Here is a 21,176-nt window from a genome sequence, read left to right as displayed (position 1 = left end):
CAGTCCATGCTCTGTAATGAATATATTTCGATTACCCAGAGAGGAATGTTGGAAGCACCCTAATAATGAGAGTAGCACATTAATTTGTTACATTCACATTTTAGCATTGTTGTTTCAATATGCAGTATTGTCAATAAAGCATATCTTCACTACAGCATTGCAGTTACAAATATTCTATTTTCTGATTACCTGTCACATTGTAAATGGAGGGTAACACAATGTTCTCCCCAAAGGAAGAAACAAGATTCTGGAAGATCTTGTAATGTCTACTTTCCATTGAATCTTTCGGTCCATAGAGCAGTTCTAGCCAGAGGTGTAATTTAGTAATAATTACTACTCAGTGATTCCTGTATGTTATTTGCACTAGTACAGAATTCATCCATGTTAAATTTCTTGGGTATAATCTTGAAGTTCCATACGGTTACTATGTCTGTAATTATTGAAATGTAAACGGTATTTCATACAGTGTCTGTATGTATGTTTAAAATGTAAAATACTAAATCCCTCATGCATAGATCCAGTAGTTCATTAGTTGCCTTCAGCAAACTAAATGATAAATGTAGATTTCACATAGCCACCATATTTATGGACTTTATTATGCAGAATGAAAAATGAAATCACAGTGATAGAAGATGCATATTTTAAGATCTCTTTCTGCCAATATGTATGGCTTGCAAATAGCATTAATGCTTCCCCCCACCTCCAAAGTTTCTTTGCTCATCCTTGTATTATTTCATGATAAAAATGAATGTGATATGGCACTTTAGGGCATGGTATTCATGCCAAATGTAATGAGGTCCTGTCTTTTATTTTGAAAGTTATTAGAGACAAACACATACATATGGTATTATAAGTTTGTCATAAAGTTATGAAGTAGATTAAATAAGTACAGAGCATGTGATGTTGTGGACTTGGCAGAAAATTGCTAACAGTGTAGAGGAACCTTTTTCCTAAACACAACACTCACAACTTAATTTGGATCAAGAAATTTTGTCACTAGACCTTTTAAAAAGTATGCATATTGATTGAAGTGATATTTGATGTGATATAAAACTACCTGGTTCCAACATAATGGCAAAAATTAATGCACATTTTGTATAGTGAGAGATACCAATAATTTCTGTATGAAAATATTTTGCATAATGAAAATGAAGCTTTGGGTTTATGTCTATAAAATGTGTTTGGAATCTGTACTAATGGAAATTATGTACAGAAGTGGGTCATTAAATTGTGCAGTTATTAAAATTAATTTGTAGTTTTCCCGCCCTCAGTATATAGACTGAAGCATTTGAAGGAAACTGCAGGATGAGTTCTTTTCAGAACTTCCTTGTTCTGCAGCTTCGTACATCATATTTTTCCAACTTGGAAAGAAGTCAAGACGTCGGTTAGATCACCTAGTGAATCATTGGCTTGTTACTATAAAAATGATGATAGGTTTGACCATTCACTTGGCAAGAATGAAGTCACTGGTTTTGCCATAATTCAAAATGAAAAGTACATCATTTTGCATGTAATTTAGGGCTGAAATGAGCACTTTTCACATATATAAAGAAATATACAAATTTATGTTTTAGTATGATGAAAAATATTATTCAGATGCAGGATAGTCTGCCCTTTGATATTTTAACACTGTCTCCTTTTTCCGGCACAATTTATGTTTTATATGGGTAAATGGACAAAAAGTCCCTAACTTCTTTTCTTTCCACAATCTTTCCTTTTTGATCTCTTACTGGCTCTTTCCTATCTTCTTGGTGTCTTCCAGGACCTGCCAAATACTGTATCTTGTAACTCTACTGGATCTATTTGATTTGCTGTTAAGTGCGTAGAGTAAGCATTTTTTATGATCTAATAATGTCTTCATTAATGTGTAATAAAAATTCACTTTGTCTCAGAAGAGGTTATGTGTGCCATACATTATACCTCTGCAAATTATTGGTTGCACCCTCAGAGATCAGCATAGGTGTCAAGAATTATTAAAATACACATTGATGCATGGTTCTAGCAAGCCTCTAAGTAAGGAAGCTTTAATACAGGTGATTTCTGATAAGAGTTTCAGCCAGGGAAGCATTTTATGAATATTTTTATTACAGCATGGAGAGGTTGTAAAGCTATTCAAGTTCCTGCTGTCATTGTACAGCATGCAGTGTTTTACAGAACTTTACTTTTTGCTGAATGGAAATGATGGTGGGTTGTGTAATTTCTTATATAATTTAAGGTGTCAGAGTATTAGAATTTGAGAAACCTTGCAATACATACCATCCAGAAATAAGTTATATTTTTAAGTATGTTCTTCATATTCATATCTTTTGTGTAATAGTATGGTTTTCCATCATTTAAGTCAAAAAACTTTCATTTTATGCAGACAGATGTGAACTGTGGTTTTCTAGTTTATGAAACAAAAATCCTCAGTAATCTGACATCTGTGCTTGTCAGTTCACATCTGATTTATAGTAATTGTTTCAGCAAGAATTCTTCAGTCCAGCATTATTATCTTCTAAGACAGCGGTTCTCAAGGAGGAATTTTCGGTTGTCACATTTAAAAGTTAGAAACATTTTGTGGACACAAAACATAAGTTTCTAAATGTAGATCTAAAAAAAAAATTAACAGAGGAACCACTTGAAGATTTTTGTGTTAGTTGTGGTACTGGTAAATTTTTATTTTACATTTTTTAAAAGCAGTCAGTGCATAGAATTGTAGCCATATTGTATGGACTTGCATCACTTGCATGAAAATAGAAAATTCGTCCCAAGACTGGAAAAGGATTTACAATAATATACATGTTGATCATGGAAATAGCTGGTGGCAGCAGTGGATGCACTTGAGAATTGCTGTTCTGAGATATCTTAATTCTGAAGGTTTGCATTAAATTGGTATACATAAAATAATGTGTAGTTATATATGTTCTAGCTAAGTTCAAGTGGCATATTTTTGCACATCACTAGTTTGTAAAGCATGTGAAAAGATGCAAGGTTCTAATGTTTTAAGTGAATTTATACACACACAAATTTAAATAGAATTTTAAGTAATGGCCTAAGGAATTTAAGACCTTACTCATTTACATGTTTAATTGTCTTGCATATGTGACAGTGTAAATAATAAAAACTGTCAAAAGCTGAGGGTAAATGATGCCTGATGAAGAGATGAGAAGAACGGTTTCAACTAGACAGGCAGAGTACTTAACCCTCTTGCTGCTGTATTTGACTGAAATTTAACAAGCGTCCATTACAGTATGGTGCAACATTTGACTTTAATCTCCATCAAGAAGTAATCATCTTTTGCTGTGGCATTAAGCTTCATTTTCTTAGCTATGAAAATGCATTTTTGTTTTTGTTTGCCTATATTTTTACCTTAAAATTACATTATTTTAAGAAAGTGTTATGAAGTAATAGAGTTCATCTTTGTTGATGATTATGATTTGTTTCTGTAATATAAAATATAATTGTCAGCTCTATTCAATACTGTTCTGAGAGTAATGTTATATGATTCAAGTGTTCAGCTTTAAAATATGTTGGATTTTATGTTCTCACAATGGTGATTGATGAGCACTGTCTTCTGAGAGATAACTGTGTAGTCTGGTAGAAGTTCAGTGTTTTGTAGGAATGTACTGAAACTATATTCAGGATTGAAGAGTAAGCTAAAGCTGAAAACCCCAGAAATAGAGGTGATATGATCCTCCAAATGTCTGTGAACTTCTACAGGACTATGTGACATTTCATCTTAGAAGATAGTATTCCTTAAACTTTTAAGTACTGTAAATGGTTATCATAACAATAGAAACAAGCCATCTATAAAGAGGTATTTGTTATTGGAAGTGATGTTGCATGTCCAAACAAATTTTATATGTTTCTTAACAAATATCTGACATATAAAATGTAACTGTGTTCTTATCACTAAAGAAAAGAAATATTCCGTGTCCTACTTTGAATACAAGTAGAGGTCAGTGTGGTGAAGAATGCAGATAAGAGATTATGTCCGAGGATAGAGAGATAGACAGACACATCTAACATGTCAGACAATGTCACCAACCCACTTGGAGTCAACGAGAGGAATGATTGGCTCATATTTATCAAAATCTTCAGTTTTAAAATTGAAGCAGTGTTCAGTGATGTTCTAAATTCGGAAAGAATTTGATTACATTTTCAAAAACCGAGTGACAGAAGATGAGCGAAGTTTTCTTTCTATCCTTGGCTTAGCATCCAGCTGCTTCATTCCCTCCGTTGACCCAAAGTGTGCATGTTTATAAGTTTCAAGATGGCTGTCAGGGCTGCCAGAAGATTTATCACAAAATCATAATTGGGTATGGCCGTGACTTTACAGTTCTAATTACTGTTTATATTCAAGAAAGATCATACTCATCAATCAGTAATTCACAGTAGTTTTTATTGAAAGTTAATTTCTACTTTACATTTCAAAAAATGAAATATAGTGAGATCTTTTTTACAATACCTTTGTAACAAAGACTTCCACATACCAAAAAAAAAAGATAATGTTCCAGTGAGACTTTAATTTTTATGTAAAGAACTGCCACCTAACAATGTTTTTTTTTATTTTCTTTACATTGGACTGCATGACTGTCTCTGGCATTTTTTTTTTGGTAAATTTTGATACATGAGTTATGATCTTATGTGCTCTAAATTCTTGTATGAGACTAGTGCATTTTATTACCTCTGCTGGTAGCCCTGAACAGTTGTTGAGTAAATGCACATGGGTTGGTGCAATAATTGACATGTCAGTGGGTCTGTCTTGTCTGCAGCTGCTACCATGGTGCTGGTGGAGTTGGAATTGGTGGGACAGAGATGGACTACTCTTACGTAGAACTGATGGGCAATGTTGAGTTACCAGCTCTTGATGAAGATCCAATTGATCTCAATGGCTTCAGCAGTTTTTCAGACTTCATGCAGTCGTATAAACAACCGTGAAGAGTTGTGTGGTATGTGTAAGGCAGGATGGTAAAACAGAAGAATTGCTGAATCTGTATGGTAAGTTGGCCGACATGAAACTGGCTTAGATTGCACTGCACTTACCTTTGTACATCTGGAATTTCTTCCTATTGTTATAAAAACAATTTTTTTTTATCATGATCACTGAATGGAATCAGTATTTTAGAAATGCAAAATGTTACATTTGACATTAGAAAATTTTGTAGTACTTTCTTAAAGATTATCCAAGGTAAATTTGGCTAATTTTAAGCTTTATTACACTTCTTAATGTTGGATAAGGATTCAAGACACACAGTATAGTTTTTAGAACCACTTTAATGCTTGAGCAGGTTTGTACAGATAAAATTTTCCTCTCTTGTCAGTAGACCTTGCCTTTGTATGCAGTATTCCGTATGGTTCTTGAATTTGTAAATTGGTCGAAAAATTCCATTCTATTCACATGGCTTCAAGGTAACTTGCACCATAATTGAGATCACTGAAATATGTTTTGTGCAGACTAATATTGTAATTTTTAATTTATTTTGAGACTGAAAATATGTGTGTTGATTTTTAAAATTTTAATACCATAAGTAGGCCTAGAAACAAGTGTTTTGTAGGTTTATGTAAACAAAATAAATTTTGATCAGTATAATAAAGTAATATAATCTTGGCGGTTACATACAATGATTGCTGGTTATCAGGGTTCAAACAGGAAATCATTCCTGTAGTTAGAATTAATGATTGGAGTTTACTGGATACCATTAATTTAAATCAGGTATTCTGTATATTGGTAAGAGTTACTGTACATGTTACCAGAAATGTGCAAGATGAATATCAGCATATTGCATCCTTTTACAAATATTCTGAGACGAGTGTTTCTCATTTATGTACAGTATACATCCAGTTATCCATGGTAATGAAAGGGAAAGGATGCATAAATAATAAAGACCATGGATAATATCAATTTTTGAGTGTGATTGGGAGATCATGAAGATCGTTGAATCTAGAGGTGCAGAAATAAACACATAATATCCAATTTGTTTATCTTGAAAACTGTAATACTTTTTCAAAAAGCATATTGAACATAGAAAATGTATTATTTTTCTCCATGACTCTTGTTTGAGGCATTTTTTGCTCTGATAAATATTCAGCGAGTTACATATGAGGTGTGCACAGAACTGCATGCAGGCCTTTATGTAAAGTACTTGTTAAAATTGTCTGATATAAATAAAAACGAAAATTATTTATCATCTCTTAGAATTCATAAACATCAAATTTCATGAAACCTGTATAGTGGTTCTCCAGTTTGCGCATGTGTTCAGACAGGCGCCCTGACTAAACATAATAGGCACTCTAGGGTTTAGAATGCTTCAGAAGGCTCATTGGTAATATGCAAACTGGATAATATCTGAAGAAAGCAGTCTTCTGGGATTTGGCACCGTGTATATGTGGTGTTAACCGACGTTTCGGAGGAACGTATCGCCCCCATCTTCAGGGTAGAAGAAAAAGTATAAGAAATCTGCAAGCGACAACACCGTGAGAAACGGTAAATCTCACGGTGTTGTCGCTTGCAGATTTCTTATACTACTTTTTCTTCTACCCTGAAGATGGGGGCGATACGTTCCTCCGAAACGTCGGTTAACACCACATATACACGGTGCCAAATCCCAGAAGACTGCTTTCTTCATAGTCACCGCCGTGAAAGCCTCAAATCTTACATGGATAATATCTGCACTGATAATTTGGAGTATACTGTGTATATATTTGATCAAATTGCATAGTTGAATGAAAGTAATGCAAGAGAGGGAATCTTTTGTTGATAATTATAGGCTTCTGTCCATTACTGAACTACAATGAATGCTTTGATGTGGCATCAGAGATTAACATTTTGTACTTGACCTTGACATCCTAACAGTAAGTGGACATAAAAGTAATGTTCTTTTCTAAAATATATATATGAGTTTCAGCTATAGTATACAGTTTCAAAATGCTATTCAGGCAGTCATTAGAGTTCACTTACATTGAATGGTGTGAAACTGAAATACTGTATGTAATTTTATTCCTCTTGAGAAGTAAAAAATAAAAGTTATGGAGAATGTATTTTTCTGTGGATTGGCTACATCTCCCATAATGAGTATCTCAGTTTCATAGTATGATGATAATGTTCTTCTGTCCCACTTTATACCTGACTAAGAGGTGCTCAGCAAGAATGATATAAAACAGTAGCTACTGACTGACATATCTGGAAGTTCAGGTTCCACAAAAATACTTCAGAAAAATTTATACCTTGCAATATTAAGAGGAAGGGCAGAATAATTACAGAAAGTGCCATATATCACAAGTTGAAAGTCTCCCGATAGAGGTAGAAACATGAGGTATCACTCAACCAATAGCTTTAGTTTACCATTGATTATTTAGGGTTAGTAAGATGATGCTGGATGACCTTGGGGACAGAAGAGGATACTGTCATTTGAAGGAGAAAGTTCTAGATCTCATTAAGTGGAAGAATTGTTTTGGAAGAGACTGTGGACCTGTCGTCTGACAGATTACTGATGATGATGAGTGCAGGGTTAAATTGTTGACAGTTTATCACATATATGAAATGAAGCTTTCATGGCAACTGTATGCTGTGAAGCCTAATTGGATGATCAGCCATGTGTAGATGGCATTAATATCCAGTGTTTTGGAGACTGTCTCAGTCTCCACCGTCAGTTTATGTGATGAGTTACATGTCCACATGTTGTATTGATACCCAAAGAGCCTTGTGACAATATAAAAATTGTCATCAAAATTACCAGGCCTTAATATACTGGCATTAGATAGCATACTGTTAATTTCATATTTATGGTAAAATTAAAGTACAGAAATATAGAGATGATACCATCAGAAATGTTATTTGGCTAGACTTTTACAGAAGTTCCAGTATCTTGTAGTACATCAGCATGTGTAGGGGTAAGAGAATTATGGCTGTGGACAATTTTTTAATGATTTCCATTCTCTCCAAGCAAATGTTATTGTTCTGTCATGTGGCAGAAAGATATAGAATGGTAAACTATAAAAGTTAACAAGAAAAAACTTGACCTTCTTAGGAAAAATCTCAGCTCATAAGCTTCCATTTTCTTACTTTTATCTCTGAGTCAGAACTTGTGTCATGTTTGTCCTCAGCCAGTTTTTAGTGTTTAATGCATAGTGTTTGTTTTTCTTGAAGAACCAGTTTCACTCTTTGGGGTAATCAAAATACAGATTTAAAGACAGGTTCACCATTATCTTACCACAGGAATACCACATTAGCATCTGTTGAAAATATTGCCATATTGTGGTGGTCACTTACTTTCAGTCTGATTACCCATGAAAGTTTAATGTATAGTTTCACTGAACCGAAATTCTTGTAAAGTATGAATGTTACTGTCTTATGAGATGTGACTACATGTCATTTGGTAGTTACCAACATTTTGTAGGAACCAACTGCTTCTTTCTTCAGGGAAGGTTCCAATTCTCCCCTTCCTTTGTCAGTGCCACTTTGCTTCCATGCTCAGCTTACTCTTCTACCTGGAGATGAAGGCAGCAGGTTACTATAAAATGTGCATACCCATCTACCAAACTTCATGGAGTCAGATGTCAGAAGACAGTAATTTTCATAGTCACTGTTGTGGAAACATAAAATGTCACGCTTGTAAGTACAGCTTGGTGTACATACAGCAAATCATTTTCATTCCTTGTGAGATATGGTTGTACCTCAAGCCTTTGGTTGAGTGAATGGTATCTTAGATGGGGCTGTATTGATTTCAGAAGCAGGGCTGTGAGAGAACTGATTCCCCAGTATTTTATATGTTTTGATAATGGGGAAAATGTAACTGGCCACTTAGTAGTTGGGTGGGAACCAGGTCTTTGTTAGTAGCTTGTAAATATGCATTAGTAGACAATACCTACTTTTTATCCACATTTATTTTATGTATGTGTGGAATCGGTTGTCTTTTATTCATGTGTTTTTAAATGTACCTACTGAAGATTTATCGTAACTCAGCGTTTTATTGGAGCAGTTTTTAATTTTATATATCTTTGAATGTATCATTTGTGAGAATAAGAATTGTGATTTCATGTTTGTAGATTGTTTTTTCTCTCTGTCTTTGCCTTAAGTAAGAGTACCTAACCATTCTAATATAAACTTCAATTATAAAATTCTGCAGTTGCCTTTAGGCTTTTGTTAGTGTAGCCTTTGTATAACAGTGCCTCAGTTTTTGTTAATGTCACACCAGTTGTTGGGTCTGAACTTAACAGCTGTGGTTGTTGTTCTTTGATGTTGATTTGTTGCCTCCTGTTGGAAATATTGTCACAGCGGGTTGCTTCCTGTTCGTTCCCGCTGAATGGGACGAACGTAACATTCGAAGTGCTGTAAATACAATTCTTTGTTTTAAGAGAAATGAATCTTGTTAGTAATATTTAGAGTTTATGACAATATGCAGAATGTCATATAGAAAAAATATGCTGGGATATTGTTGATATCTGTTGTAATTATTAAATACATAGTAATTAAGTTTTTTTTTTTTGTTGTTGTTGCAGATTTGAGTTTCCGTATTGTCTGAATACTGTATAGCAGTGTAGTACCTAATGAGGGTTCTAATTTGTACCAATTGTGAAATGGTGGAATGAATATCAATACATCAAACATGCTGATCGATCCTCTCCCAATTTCCTTTCATGTTGGAAATGTGCGTATTCCAGTTTTGTCATGTTGACTGTGGTAAATTAGCCTAATCCCTTGAAGCATGAAATTTCACAAAATAATACATGAAAAAACTTCCCAAAAGAACTCTCTGTTGGGACGCAAGAAGCAAAGTGGGTTAAATGATCCCAAATACAGCTATTGGAAACCAACCAACCAACCAATTCAGTTCCTGTCATACAGGAAACACACTTTGTCTTCATTGCAAAGGTTAATTGGTTATTGCTGTTTAGGAATGGAATCGCTGTTTATTCTGAGAATCGTATGAAGCACATAAATACAATGTGTAGGCTGAAAAGAAAGGTACTTTTAAAGTGAAGGTGGATGGTGTATACAGTTATTAGGATGTAAAGGGTCAAACATGTATAATCTTCAAGGCTTGTACAGTTGCCTCTGAATTTATGTCTTGGGGGGAGGGGGTGCATATGTAGGATTCACAAATCAGGAATGTATTTGCACTAAGAAGAGTACTGTTACTAGAACAAGGATTCTCTGATTATTGCAAATGTACCATCCCATTATATAAACAAAATGTGTACTGCTTATTTTCCATCCCTGCATGTTGAATGTTCTTGCCATATTTACGTTGCACAAATTTACTCATGAAAATAGAAGATTTGGCACAATAGCTAATAGAATTATATTTACACCCATAAGAGGCCATTACCCTCTTTTGTCTCATATTTTGATATACTTTCATCATAGCAATAGTTTGTCAACCATTGTTGTGTCATAATAGTATAACAGATAATCTGGATTGAGATAATCCTCTTCCATGCCCTCTTCCACTTGATATGGAGCATGTATTTCATCTTTTTAAACCAAATATTTTAGTGGACAACTGGAGTCTCTATGTAGAACTAAGAAGTTTAAGAGAATAGACCATTACAGAGAGGGTTGTTTTAAAAAGTGTCAGAATTATTATGGAAGAGTTAAATCTGTATTTATAGAATTTCAGAATTATGATAATGTTGCATATTGGGCTTCTGAGCAGTTTAATTGTAATGAAGCATCTCATTTCTGTTCATATATAGTTTTGAACAGTTTTGCAGTTTGACATAGCAAGATTCCATTCTGTGATTGGTGCAGAAACTCTTATGCAGCTGAGAACTGTAATGAATAATGACTTCTACAGTTTTAATATTTCGTTAGTTTTACTGTTAATGGAATTTTATGAACTATGACAATGCTGAATTGCATGTTATTATGAAACATGAACTACCACAGTTTTCAATCCTTAGGGATTGAAAATAATTTTGACGGTGTTTTAATAGGTATTCTTTCACCACATATGTTTTGGCTGCAGTATATATATTTGAAGATCTTTAAAGAACCTTATATACACACTCATGTCATTGTCATTTATGTTAAATTATTTGGTAAGTTACAATATCCCAGAATTTGTATGTGGTAGGAAAGAAGCCAGTTTGCTCACATGGTGTAGAAAGTATATATAGTTGCTTACTGAGTTCTTGATTGTTTCTGTGTTGTGCTTAAACTTGTCACCAGATTAAAGGAAATAGTACTATAAAGTCTCCAAAACTAAACGTATCATGATGTCACTAGTATGGCATAGAATTACTATCCAGGTGGTATTCAAAGAATAATATTGATACCATCACCAGCATGAATAGAATTCATGTCCTTCAGTTCTGTGATACCATGTAGTACACATCTCTGTAGCAACATCAGTTCTCCTTTTGACTGAAGGGATTAAAAAGATGTGGGTATGAGTTTGTTTGTGTTCTTGTTTCTGCAGGCTGTAGCAATTGATGATTGTTGATGTAACAACAGTAATGTACAAGTTGTTTTGTAGTACATGAGCTCTTGGATACACAAAAATGAGAGGCATAATTATAAATGGTCCAGTGTTGTGGAAACGGAACTCAACACATGGCCTTATCTCAGCCACAACACTTGATATGCTGAGCTCTGCTTACCTCCCAACATCTTTTCCGGCAGTGAAGGTACTTCACATCTCAGTGCCATAGCTCACCGAACTTACTTCCATTTAGAACTGAAATGTATGGATAACGTCCCTACAGTTGGTTTTAAAAGGATATTCCTTATAAATGGAAGAATATGAATTCTTAAATTGTGTTGTAGAATATTGTAGCATGAGAACTAGTTCGCTTGTGGACTAAAATCACGGAGTTTGTCTTTGTTTTTGAGAACATTTTACAGATTTTGCGTAAGTCAAGACCTAAGCTGCCGGAAGTAATATTTGAAATTATTTTTAGCAGGCCATCTTCCGACTTGAAATATCATATTTAAAATATTTTGTAGCCTTATGCCTCATTAAGGAAGTTAGTGTTAAAAGGGGAGGGTGGAAGGAGTTCTACATGCATTGAAAACTTGAAATAATTGAAAATGGAAGTGAATAATAAATATAAGGTTTGGTTGTTCATAAAATAGGTATTCAAAATCATAAGGCATTGAAAGTAATTATGATACAGTTTTGTTTATTATTTACACATACTTCAGACTTTTTAAATTGATGCTTAAAAATTAAAAAAACAAGACAGTTTTGGCTACAGTAACAGTGAATGTAGAGGTGTAAAAGGGGGGGGGGATTCCTCCTTGGTATATTAAACATATTAATAATTCATAATGAACTTGTCCCAGTGCCACCACACAATGAAGGCACGTGGGGCGGAGTGGGAATTTGTTGGAAGTGATTACATGAAACAGAATTTTGGTGAAGGGGATAAAGCCATTAATTTCCCTACAGCATAATTGCATCAATTATATGGTTTCCATGTAAATATTTGTGAAATGTTATTCTCTTTGTCTTGGTGGCAAGATTATCCATGTGCAATCAGAGAAATTCCAGTTTAAACTGGTGTCTTCTTTCTTTCAACCAGAAAATAATTTTTAAAGATATGTATGATGCAATATTAGATTATAAGAATGCTATATAATGGAAGAATATTGCATTGTCTGAGAAAGAAATCTTAGTACAAATAACTTGTTAAAAATGTAGGAGAAAATCTGTAACAATGTTAGTTCTTAACAATACTATGCCATTTTATAATTAGAGCAGAATTCGTGCTTTAGCTGTTTCTTTTCTTCCACATCACTGTTTGCAGAAAATATGTGCATACATGCAATGTGCTAAATAAATGTTTCATATTATTATAGGATATGTTAATAAAATCTTATATAGTCTTTGTTTACAATAACAGTCCCATTAATTTTGAGTTGAATTATTATCATAGAAGAAAATTGAAACCTTAGACCCAATTGTGGGCTGCTTTACCTTCCAGTTTTATTATTCCTTCTATTATCATGGGCTGTTCACAGCCTTTCCCAGGTTGCTTATAGGTCTGAATATCCCTTCAGGGTTTCAGCTTTGAGAAAAACTGAAGAGACTTGAAGAAAAACTTGTTCTGTTACCACTTAATTCACCACGATTGTTGTATAAAGAAAGAAATTGATTAAAATTAGATAAGTACATCATAACGTTTTTGTTATAAAAAGGATCAAGTTGGAACAAGTGATGTTACTAAAACATAGTGCTTTCCAGTCACTGGCAAGAAATATCAAGTTGCCAAGTATGCTGCCTGAACATCTGAAGATGTTTCTTCTCCTGAAAAATGATGTTATGACTTAACTTTCTCTTCCATCTTCATAGTACGCATCCTGTTGTGTCTTAATGTTTGATACATATATATATACACTACAGAGAAGGGATTGTAATATAAAGGCATTTTTTAATAATATCATGTTGAAATTATTGTGGTGTTAAAATTAAGCTTATAAATTTGGATTGTGAGGATGTGAGCGGGAATAGGATTATGTTAAGTGGTTGGTTGAAATGTTAGTGGTGTTGAATCTTAAGGGATAATAATAATAATAACTTGCATCATAGAACAGTATATTTTACACAGTACACAGGGCAATATTTACACTAACCATTATTTTGTATCGGCTAAAAAAGTTCTACAAATATGAAAATAGATTTCAGTTTTTGTATGGCGAAATGTGTTACTGGAAATCCCATTCTTCTTAATAATTACATTTGATTAAAGATCACATTGCCCAGGGACAGAAAGTGCATTGTATTCATATTTACGTTTGTGATGTCTTATAGTTTTCTTCCATTTCCTAACTACAGCATACTTCTGATGTGGCTGCATGAATAATGACATTGATATCTCTAGAAATATACTGTCATGACACCTATAGAAGTTGTTTCAGTTTTATTCAGTGCAGCATGATATGTTTACTGTTATGTGACAAGATCTGTCTACTGATTGGCGGTGACAAGTCCAGCTGGACCGCGGCCTATTCGGGTGCCACCCATGCTGGCCTGTAGTGGGGTGAAACCTAGCTCCTCTTTTGGTATGCCATATTGCTGAAGCTTCCCTTCATATGTCTGGAGAAGGTCATCATGTGCCTTGCACACCCTTGCCAACTCGTACTGCAGATCTTGGAGGGCAGCATTTTTCCGACACAACAGCTCCTGTAATGTGCGAGTCACTGGTGATTATGCTTCCTTCACTAATTACATTGTCTTAAGTGTACCCTGTCATATGCATCTTGGCTCACAGTTTTGGGGATAAAATTCTGTCACGTTAGATTTGGGGTTCTTGTGCCAGTGACAAAGATTACTGGCTTCTGGGATGTGACACCTTTGGGTCTGGTAAATATCATGTTTCAGAAGAGCCTGCTGCCTCTATCTTCAGGGTAGACAAATAAGGCTTACTTTTCTACCCTGAAGATGGAGGCAGCAGGTTAGTTAGTTAGTTATTTTAGAGAGGGTGGGTTTCCCCATGCACCGCAACCAGTTTGATCTATTGTGCTTTATGATATTCTACCAGTCTCTATACCCTACTGATAAATAGTGCGTACCATCAGTCCCGCCGAGCAAGCGAGTTCAGCCACTTGCTTAGTGGTATCTAAAATGGTTCCCCCATCTATCAGAGGCCTTAGAGACTACTGTTGGGTGGGAAACGTCCTGGAATTTGGCTCAGTGATCCCCTTTGAGGATATGAGGTTCTTTTACGTGCCGTAAAATTATGACACGGGACACACAGCTTAAAAGTCCCTCTCGGAGGACTTGTTCCCTGAATTTTTCCGCCCTTAAAAATTCCACGACCTCCGCCGGGTATTTGAACCCGCGTACCACTAGTCATGAGGTGGGAACGTTACCTCTAGACTACGGAGGCCGCTGAGGCAGCAGGTTACTCTGAAACATTGGTGTCACACCCCAGATGACCATAATCTTCTCTCACATATTTGTGAATACCAGGTGGCAATAGTTCATTCATTGTTTTATTCTGTTCTGTGTAACATTTAGCATGAGAACTACAAAGTTGAGACAGTCATCTTTAGGCACACTGGTGACAGACTTGTTAAAACTATTGTACTCTTCTGGAAGAGTACTTGTTAAAGCAAATATTTTGTGTTCTGTAAAATTTTGTTTTGAAATGTACAAAATGGTGTGCAAAATTTGTATAGAACCGTTTGTAAACACCATATACCAAATATTTTTGCGAACAGTTGTCTGAAGAGTAAATACTAAAATAAACAGTACTTCTGCAATAGACTATTTAGGAGACAGGCGGCAGTGGGTATATATAGAAGACAGTTTTGGTACCATGTTCAGTCAGTGAACTGTCAACAGAAGAGGCTTTTCTAGGATAGTGGATGGGTGAAATCATTTTTAACTATATTAGTGATATTTGGAAGAACTTTTTATCATCACGTCACCAGAAAATTTAAAATCAAACAAGAAAAAGGTGGATTTGAGGTTCTCACAGCAGTGACTGAAGAGTACAATTGAGGTTGTAACACCATGTAGTTTGGTAGAATTATACCAACATTCCTCTGAAACATTGGTGGACTTTACTGAACTACGTGGTGTTATGGGCTAAGTTCTCACAGTGGCGGGTGTGAAGAATTCTGTCTTCTGGAATATAATGCCATGTAGTGTGATGAAAGTCAACTTACATTTTGGAGGAACATGTTGCTTCCATCTTCAGCTTTGAAGAGTAAGCCAAGCAAGAAGCAAGCGGATCCTTCAAAATGCTGGTCGACTTTAACAGACTACACAATGTTATATCCAAGAAGATAAAACTCTTTGTTAGAGATACTTCTGCAAGAACATTTGGAACCATTTATTACCAGTGATTAATACTCTGATCTTGCTAAAAGTCTGTTTTATTTATTTTGTAAAACCTCCAATGTTTTCCTTAGAATCAGGTGTTGTGCTTTGTAGCTTATACACCACAGTGTTTCTTTGCTAAATATCTGTCAGATTAAGGGAGCAACTTCATTCATTTCTTGATGGAAGGAATCAGATTGTGTGCTTTCGCACGTCACACTTGAAAAGAAGAAGAGAATCCAGTTCTGTTAGTACTGTATATTACATCAGTTTTACTAGATTGTACCTCAAGTTTCTTGTTAACAGTGGTCATGGCTGTTGGATCTAGATGAGCTGCTGCTAAAACCTCGTTGATTTGAGCTTCTTTCTGCTCTAGTAGATCATTCAGTGCTGCCAGTTTCTTCTCAAGTAAGACATTCTTGAGCCCTGCCTTTTGCTGCAGTTCTAATATTGCAGTTACAAATCGATTGTGTAGCTCATCTCGTTCTTGTTGCAACTGAAACAGTTCATACATTCAAGATACTCAAAGAACTAATGAAATATGAAAATCTGTATATCCCACTGAGATATTTATTTAAAAAATGTGTAGTTATCAACCAAACAAGTAATGGAAGACCCTGAAATTGCTGCTCCTCTTGAAAAATATTAAATGCTTATTAAATACACTCATTAAAAATCTTTTCAAAATCCCTTTAAGATTGTGAATTACTTTTTGTACTGCTTCTATCTCATTTACTGTTTTCCATTAATACAATTTTCCATGCCTGAAGAGTGTTACTTCTTTGGATGAGTTTTGATTATTTAATCTTACTATTTTTTTCTGGCTTTTCATATACTTCCATAACCCAGAGTTGCCTAGCATTTCAGTCCATGGCTTTCATACATTACCATTTTAAATTCTAGTAGCTACTGATTATTAATTTTTCACTTTTATTGGGCAGTGTAAATTATTACTTGTTTTTGCCTCTGGTCATCCATTATTCTTTCTGTGTGCCCATACTGCTTAACCATTGTTTTCTCATTGAAAACAGACGACTTTATTGAAATTAACATTAAGGTCAGGTAAATTAATATCTGCTCACCTTTTCAAATCGGAGTTCCAGGACCTCATTTTCCCATTTCAGCTCGCCATATTCCTTTTGACATATTGAAAGACGAGATTTTGTGTTGGCTAATGACACCTTGTCTTTTTCATAGTTTCTCAGTTGGCGGCTCAACTCAGTAACTTCAGCCTGGGCTCGCTGAAGTGGTTCTACCAATTTGTGATTTTCTGTTGTGACATCACGTAACTGCTTTTCCATATGTTCTTCTCTCGTCTTCATGTCTTCCATCTGCTCCTACTCAAGGAATGATGGACATTGAGAAATTTGCAAATTGATGTGTAATGTTATATTGTGTTCAGTTACAAGTATTATTTTTGGATCCTGTGTGTTGACTTCTTTATGCAAAGTAAAAAATGCTGAATTGTAAAACTCTGTCAACAACTTCAGTTTTATACTGTTCTACTGTATTGTAACATGAGATATAATGGGATATTTTGGGGATCTATGCCTTGATCATAATGAGGGGAAAGTATTGAAGCATGCATGTAATCTTAAGCTATTCGTTCCATACACTGATACATCAGTACTTTGCACATACCTTGAGACTACTAATGAGAGCAAGATTGTTAAGAGTAATGTCATTATAGTAGTTCTTAATCTCTGAAAATGCATTTTCATGATTCTTAATTAACTCAGCTACTTGCTTATTTTTTCGTTCTTCAATTTCAGTTAATTCCATTCTGTGCCTTAAATTAAGTTCATTTCTCTGAGTTGTTAGCCGCTTTTCGTATTTTGCTTCAATCTCTCGAGCTTCAACCTCGAATGTAGCACGGACCTTATTAAGCTCTTCACTGTGTTTCTAAAAAGAGAGCAAGCAAAGGAAACTTATATATAAATAGTCAAAATAATGACATTCCTTCCCCACAAAAAAATCATTTTATTGCCTGTTCAAAATGAGCATGTACACACACAGTCAAATAGGCATTGCTATATTTTTCTGCAATTATACACGTTTCTGTACTTGACTCGTAAAATTCCATGAGTATCTCAAATCACTGTACCATGGAATGTAAAGAACTAAATATTTTTCTCTTAGATGAAGCAAATTTTATATGAAACACTGTGTAATTTTGGGAGTATTTAATGAGATACAAACATCATGCATTAGTACTTCTTTTGGCTTATTTTGGACTTCATCCATCGTCTGGTATGTAAAAGACAAAAGACCACGACGTTTCGGAGACTGGATCTGTCTCCGTCTTCAGGTGGGTAGGGAAGGATAAACCTACTCAGTTGGGCCCGTTAGAAAGAGCTAGTCTCAATCACTGGACAAACTCCGGTCTGTAGAAAAACAACCTATGAACAACTGATAACCGGTTCCATCAGTGGGAGAAAAGAATAAAATCACAGTAAAGACATGGTAGAAAATTTGTGCCAAGCATGCACATGTCAACAATGTAAAACGTCGTGGTCTTTTGTCTTTTACATACCAGACGATAGCTGAAGTCCAAAAGAAGTACAGTATACACCATTGTCAGAATCCTTTCAAGTCTACCATAATGTATTAGAACTGCTATATTATAGCAGAAAACCTCTTCACTTAGAACCTGATATCGTTATGTTGTATCTACAGACACCTGAAAAATAAGAATGATACAGCATAGCAATACTTTTTTTTTTCCTTGGCACTACAGCCCCAGTGGGCCTAGGCCTACCTCCATGAACTCCGTTCACTTCGGTTTTTCTAGATCTTACACATACGGTAGGACTCCTTGGGCGAGTGATCAGCTCGTTGCAAGGCCTCTACCTGTAGACAAACACAGAAAAACGTACACAAACATCCATGCCCTGAGTGGGATTCGAACCCATGATCACGGCTTCCGAGCGAGCGAAGACAGTGCATGCCTTAGACCGCTCAGCTACCGTGACCGGCATAGCAATACATACTGCAGTCAATTGAACTGCAATATCTGTGGCTTATATATTTAACTTTTAACATAATAGTAGTTCTAGTCTTATGTAAGAAATTTATGACATGGATATTTTAAATCTTATATATGTGAATTTTAAAGCTAGAATAATATTGCAGACAAATAAGATATGTCTGCCTGCAGGATATGGTGGTAACCTCATCTCTTAAATACTCCTGAATACTCTATATAGTATGTCACAGGAACCTTGCAAGGGATAGAATGAATGTGTGAAATCATAAAGTCTTAATTGCCTATGCCATGAAAGAGAAGATATGCACTGACCATGATGTTAATGTGGAAGTTCATGTGTATCTCGCATTGCATGTATTACTACTGGTTGAAAGATCTTACTATTACAGAAACAAGCAGTGAGCTGTAATTAGATTCAAGAAGATATTATGTAAGATTTGAGGCTTTCACGGCGGTGACTATGAAGAAAGCAGTCTTCTGGGATTTGGCACCGTGTATATGTGGTGTTAACCGACGTTTCGGAGGAACGTTGGTTAACACCACATATACACGGTGCCAAATCCCAGAAGACTGCTTTCTTCAAGAAGATATTATATCACCACAGAGAAGAAGATAAAGAGGAAAGCATCGAAAGGGATGGATAATTTTTGTCACAGTACTGACTACATAGAAGAATAATGATAAAAGAGTAGAGAATTTTCAGAACATTTCATCATATATAATGTATTCAATGTATACTAGAACGGCTCATACAATTGTACTCGGCTTACATGGAACAGCCAGTGCTTCTTACCATGCATATTGCTCGAATCTCATCTTCATGTGCTAGTTCTTGTTCCTTATGCTGATATTTCAATTTTCTTTTGTCTTTGAGGAGTTCCATTTCCTGTTCATTGTAGTCATCTTGGGCCATCTTAAGTGACACCATGCTCTCTGCCTAATATATTCAAAGAAAAACGTTATTAAATGAAACTTTACATACAAGGGGGAGAAGAGGAATGCATATTGGATTTTGGTGGGAAAGCCAGAAAGAAAGAGACCACTAGGAAAACCTAGATATAGGTGGAAGGATAATATTAAAATGGATCTTAGATAGGATGGGGTGGTATGGACTGGATCTGACTCCGGATAGGGAACAGTGGAGGGCTCTTGTGAACATGGTAATGAGCCTTTGGATTCCATAAAATATTGCAAAATTCTTGAGTAGCTTGCTTCTCAAGGACTCAGCTCTATGGGGTTAGTTAATAATGAAAATTTGATGGTTCTGTAAGTCAGTTATTTAAAATGTACATGTTATTACCTTAAGTTCTGACAGATTGTTCTGATGCTCATAAAGGAGGTGTTTCACTTTTTGTTTGTAAACTTTGATCTCCACCTGGTGCCTTTCTTCAGCTTCTTCAATTTCTCTATCTTTGTTCCTATAAACAAAATGTCAGAATCTTATACATTAACATAGTTTACCAAACCGAGACCTAGGAATTAACATTGGTCTGTAGACCCCCTCATGCTAATATGTAGGGGATGAAATTTGGTCTAATATTGGCCTTATACAGACCTCAGTTCTGCACGGTTTTCCTCCAGTTGTTGTCTTGTTATTTCCCAGAATGTTCTGAGTTTGTCCCTTTCAAGTTGGAAGAAGTTGCGTTCTTCTCGCTCCCTTTCCATCTCCTCCCGTAAGCGGTGGGCAAATACTTCTAGCTGTTCTCGAGTCATTTCTGTTGTTGATACACCATCAATGACATAACCTTCCGATTTTTTCTTTCCTCCTTTTCCCCCACCACCACCTTTTTTTTTTGGAGGCTACAATTAGAAAATAAACATACGAATAATCCATATATATAGTTAATAACTTCTCCTAATTCCAAATGTTATCAGGCATGAAGCATACTGATTCAATGACAAAATTTGTATGCACCTCGCAGCTGGCGTTGCACTGGTTGCCGTGAAGTGCAGAGCAGTGAACTGGTCAACAAAGGTAAGAACCTCCTTGTGTGTGTGTGTGTGTGGCCGACCAAGGTCAGAGTTTGAGTCCCGGTAGGGTCAAGACTTTTCCCTTTTCCACGTCGTCCAGACCGGCTCTTGGGTCGACCCAACCTCCTATTCAATGGGTACCGGGGGTAAAAGCGGTAGGGGCGTGAAGCTGACCACTCACCTCCAGCTAGTGCCGAGGTCTAGAAAATGTGGACCTAATACTTCCACTCCCCCATACGTCTTCTTGTCATAGTTCTTAATTAGTTAAGCACAGGAACAACTTTACCGTACCTTACCATATTCCGTTTAATACATATACACAGTAGTTCACTTACCATTCTGAGGATTTGGTGTATAAAATGTTCGATAGGTTGACGTTCTGCCCCCAAACAAATAATAAGTCAATATTTCATTTGTTTATCTGTCTATGTTGCCATGGCAACACAAAATATAACACAGTGTCACCA

The 21,176-nt window shown here is 35.5% G+C and overlaps 2 protein-coding genes across 5 annotated transcripts in view; one reads left to right on the top strand and one right to left on the bottom strand.

Moving 5' to 3' along the window:
- The window catches only part of LOC111869855 (signal transducer and activator of transcription 5B), a 48,327-nt gene extending 41,928 nt beyond the window's left edge, over positions 1-6,399 (top strand). For all 3 annotated transcript variants that reach the window (XM_023861687.2, XM_023861685.2, XM_033753570.1), the window contains one exon: positions 4,755-6,399. In XM_023861687.2, the coding sequence (XP_023717455.1) occupies positions 4,755-4,920 (166 nt within the window). In that variant the 3' untranslated portion in view covers positions 4,921-6,399. The remainder of the gene's footprint in view (positions 1-4,754) is intronic.
- A 2,592-nt stretch (positions 6,400-8,991) lies between these two features.
- On the bottom strand, positions 8,992-21,131 carry LOC111869834 (dynein regulatory complex subunit 4). Of its 2 annotated transcripts, none has more exons than XM_023861658.2 (8): positions 21,045-21,131; positions 20,294-20,538; positions 20,039-20,156; positions 19,532-19,675; positions 17,394-17,654; positions 16,835-17,089; positions 16,039-16,248; positions 8,992-14,108 (listed from the first exon to the last, which is right to left on the bottom strand). In XM_023861658.2, exons 1-8 carry the CDS (start codon positions 21,045-21,047, stop codon positions 13,893-13,895), a joined length of 1,452 nt encoding a protein of 483 aa, XP_023717426.1. In that variant the 5' UTR covers positions 21,048-21,131; the 3' UTR covers positions 8,992-13,892. The 2 variants fall into 2 exon arrangements, with proteins under 2 accessions (XP_023717426.1, XP_023717427.1); XM_023861659.2 differs by lacking the exon at positions 21,045-21,131 and adding an exon at positions 20,654-20,705.
- Between the last annotated feature and the right edge of the window lie 45 nt (positions 21,132-21,176).

This window comes from Cryptotermes secundus, unplaced genomic scaffold (genome assembly GCF_002891405.2).
Source record: "Cryptotermes secundus unplaced genomic scaffold, Csec_1.0 scaffold286, whole genome shotgun sequence".
Taxonomy (NCBI): Eukaryota; Metazoa; Arthropoda; class Insecta; order Blattodea; family Kalotermitidae; genus Cryptotermes; species Cryptotermes secundus.
This window is presented reverse-complemented; position numbering and strand designations above follow the sequence as displayed.

Coding starts and splice junctions, on each gene's coding strand:
- LOC111869834 (XM_023861658.2), bottom strand. Junction 19,676..20,038: donor ACAATCTGTCAGAACTTAAG/GTAATAACATGT, acceptor TGAATATATTAG/GCAGAGAGCATGGTGTCACT. Junction 14,109..16,038: donor CTGTTAACAAGAAACTTGAG/GTACAATCTAGT, acceptor CGCACATTACAG/GAGCTGTTGTGTCGGAAAAA.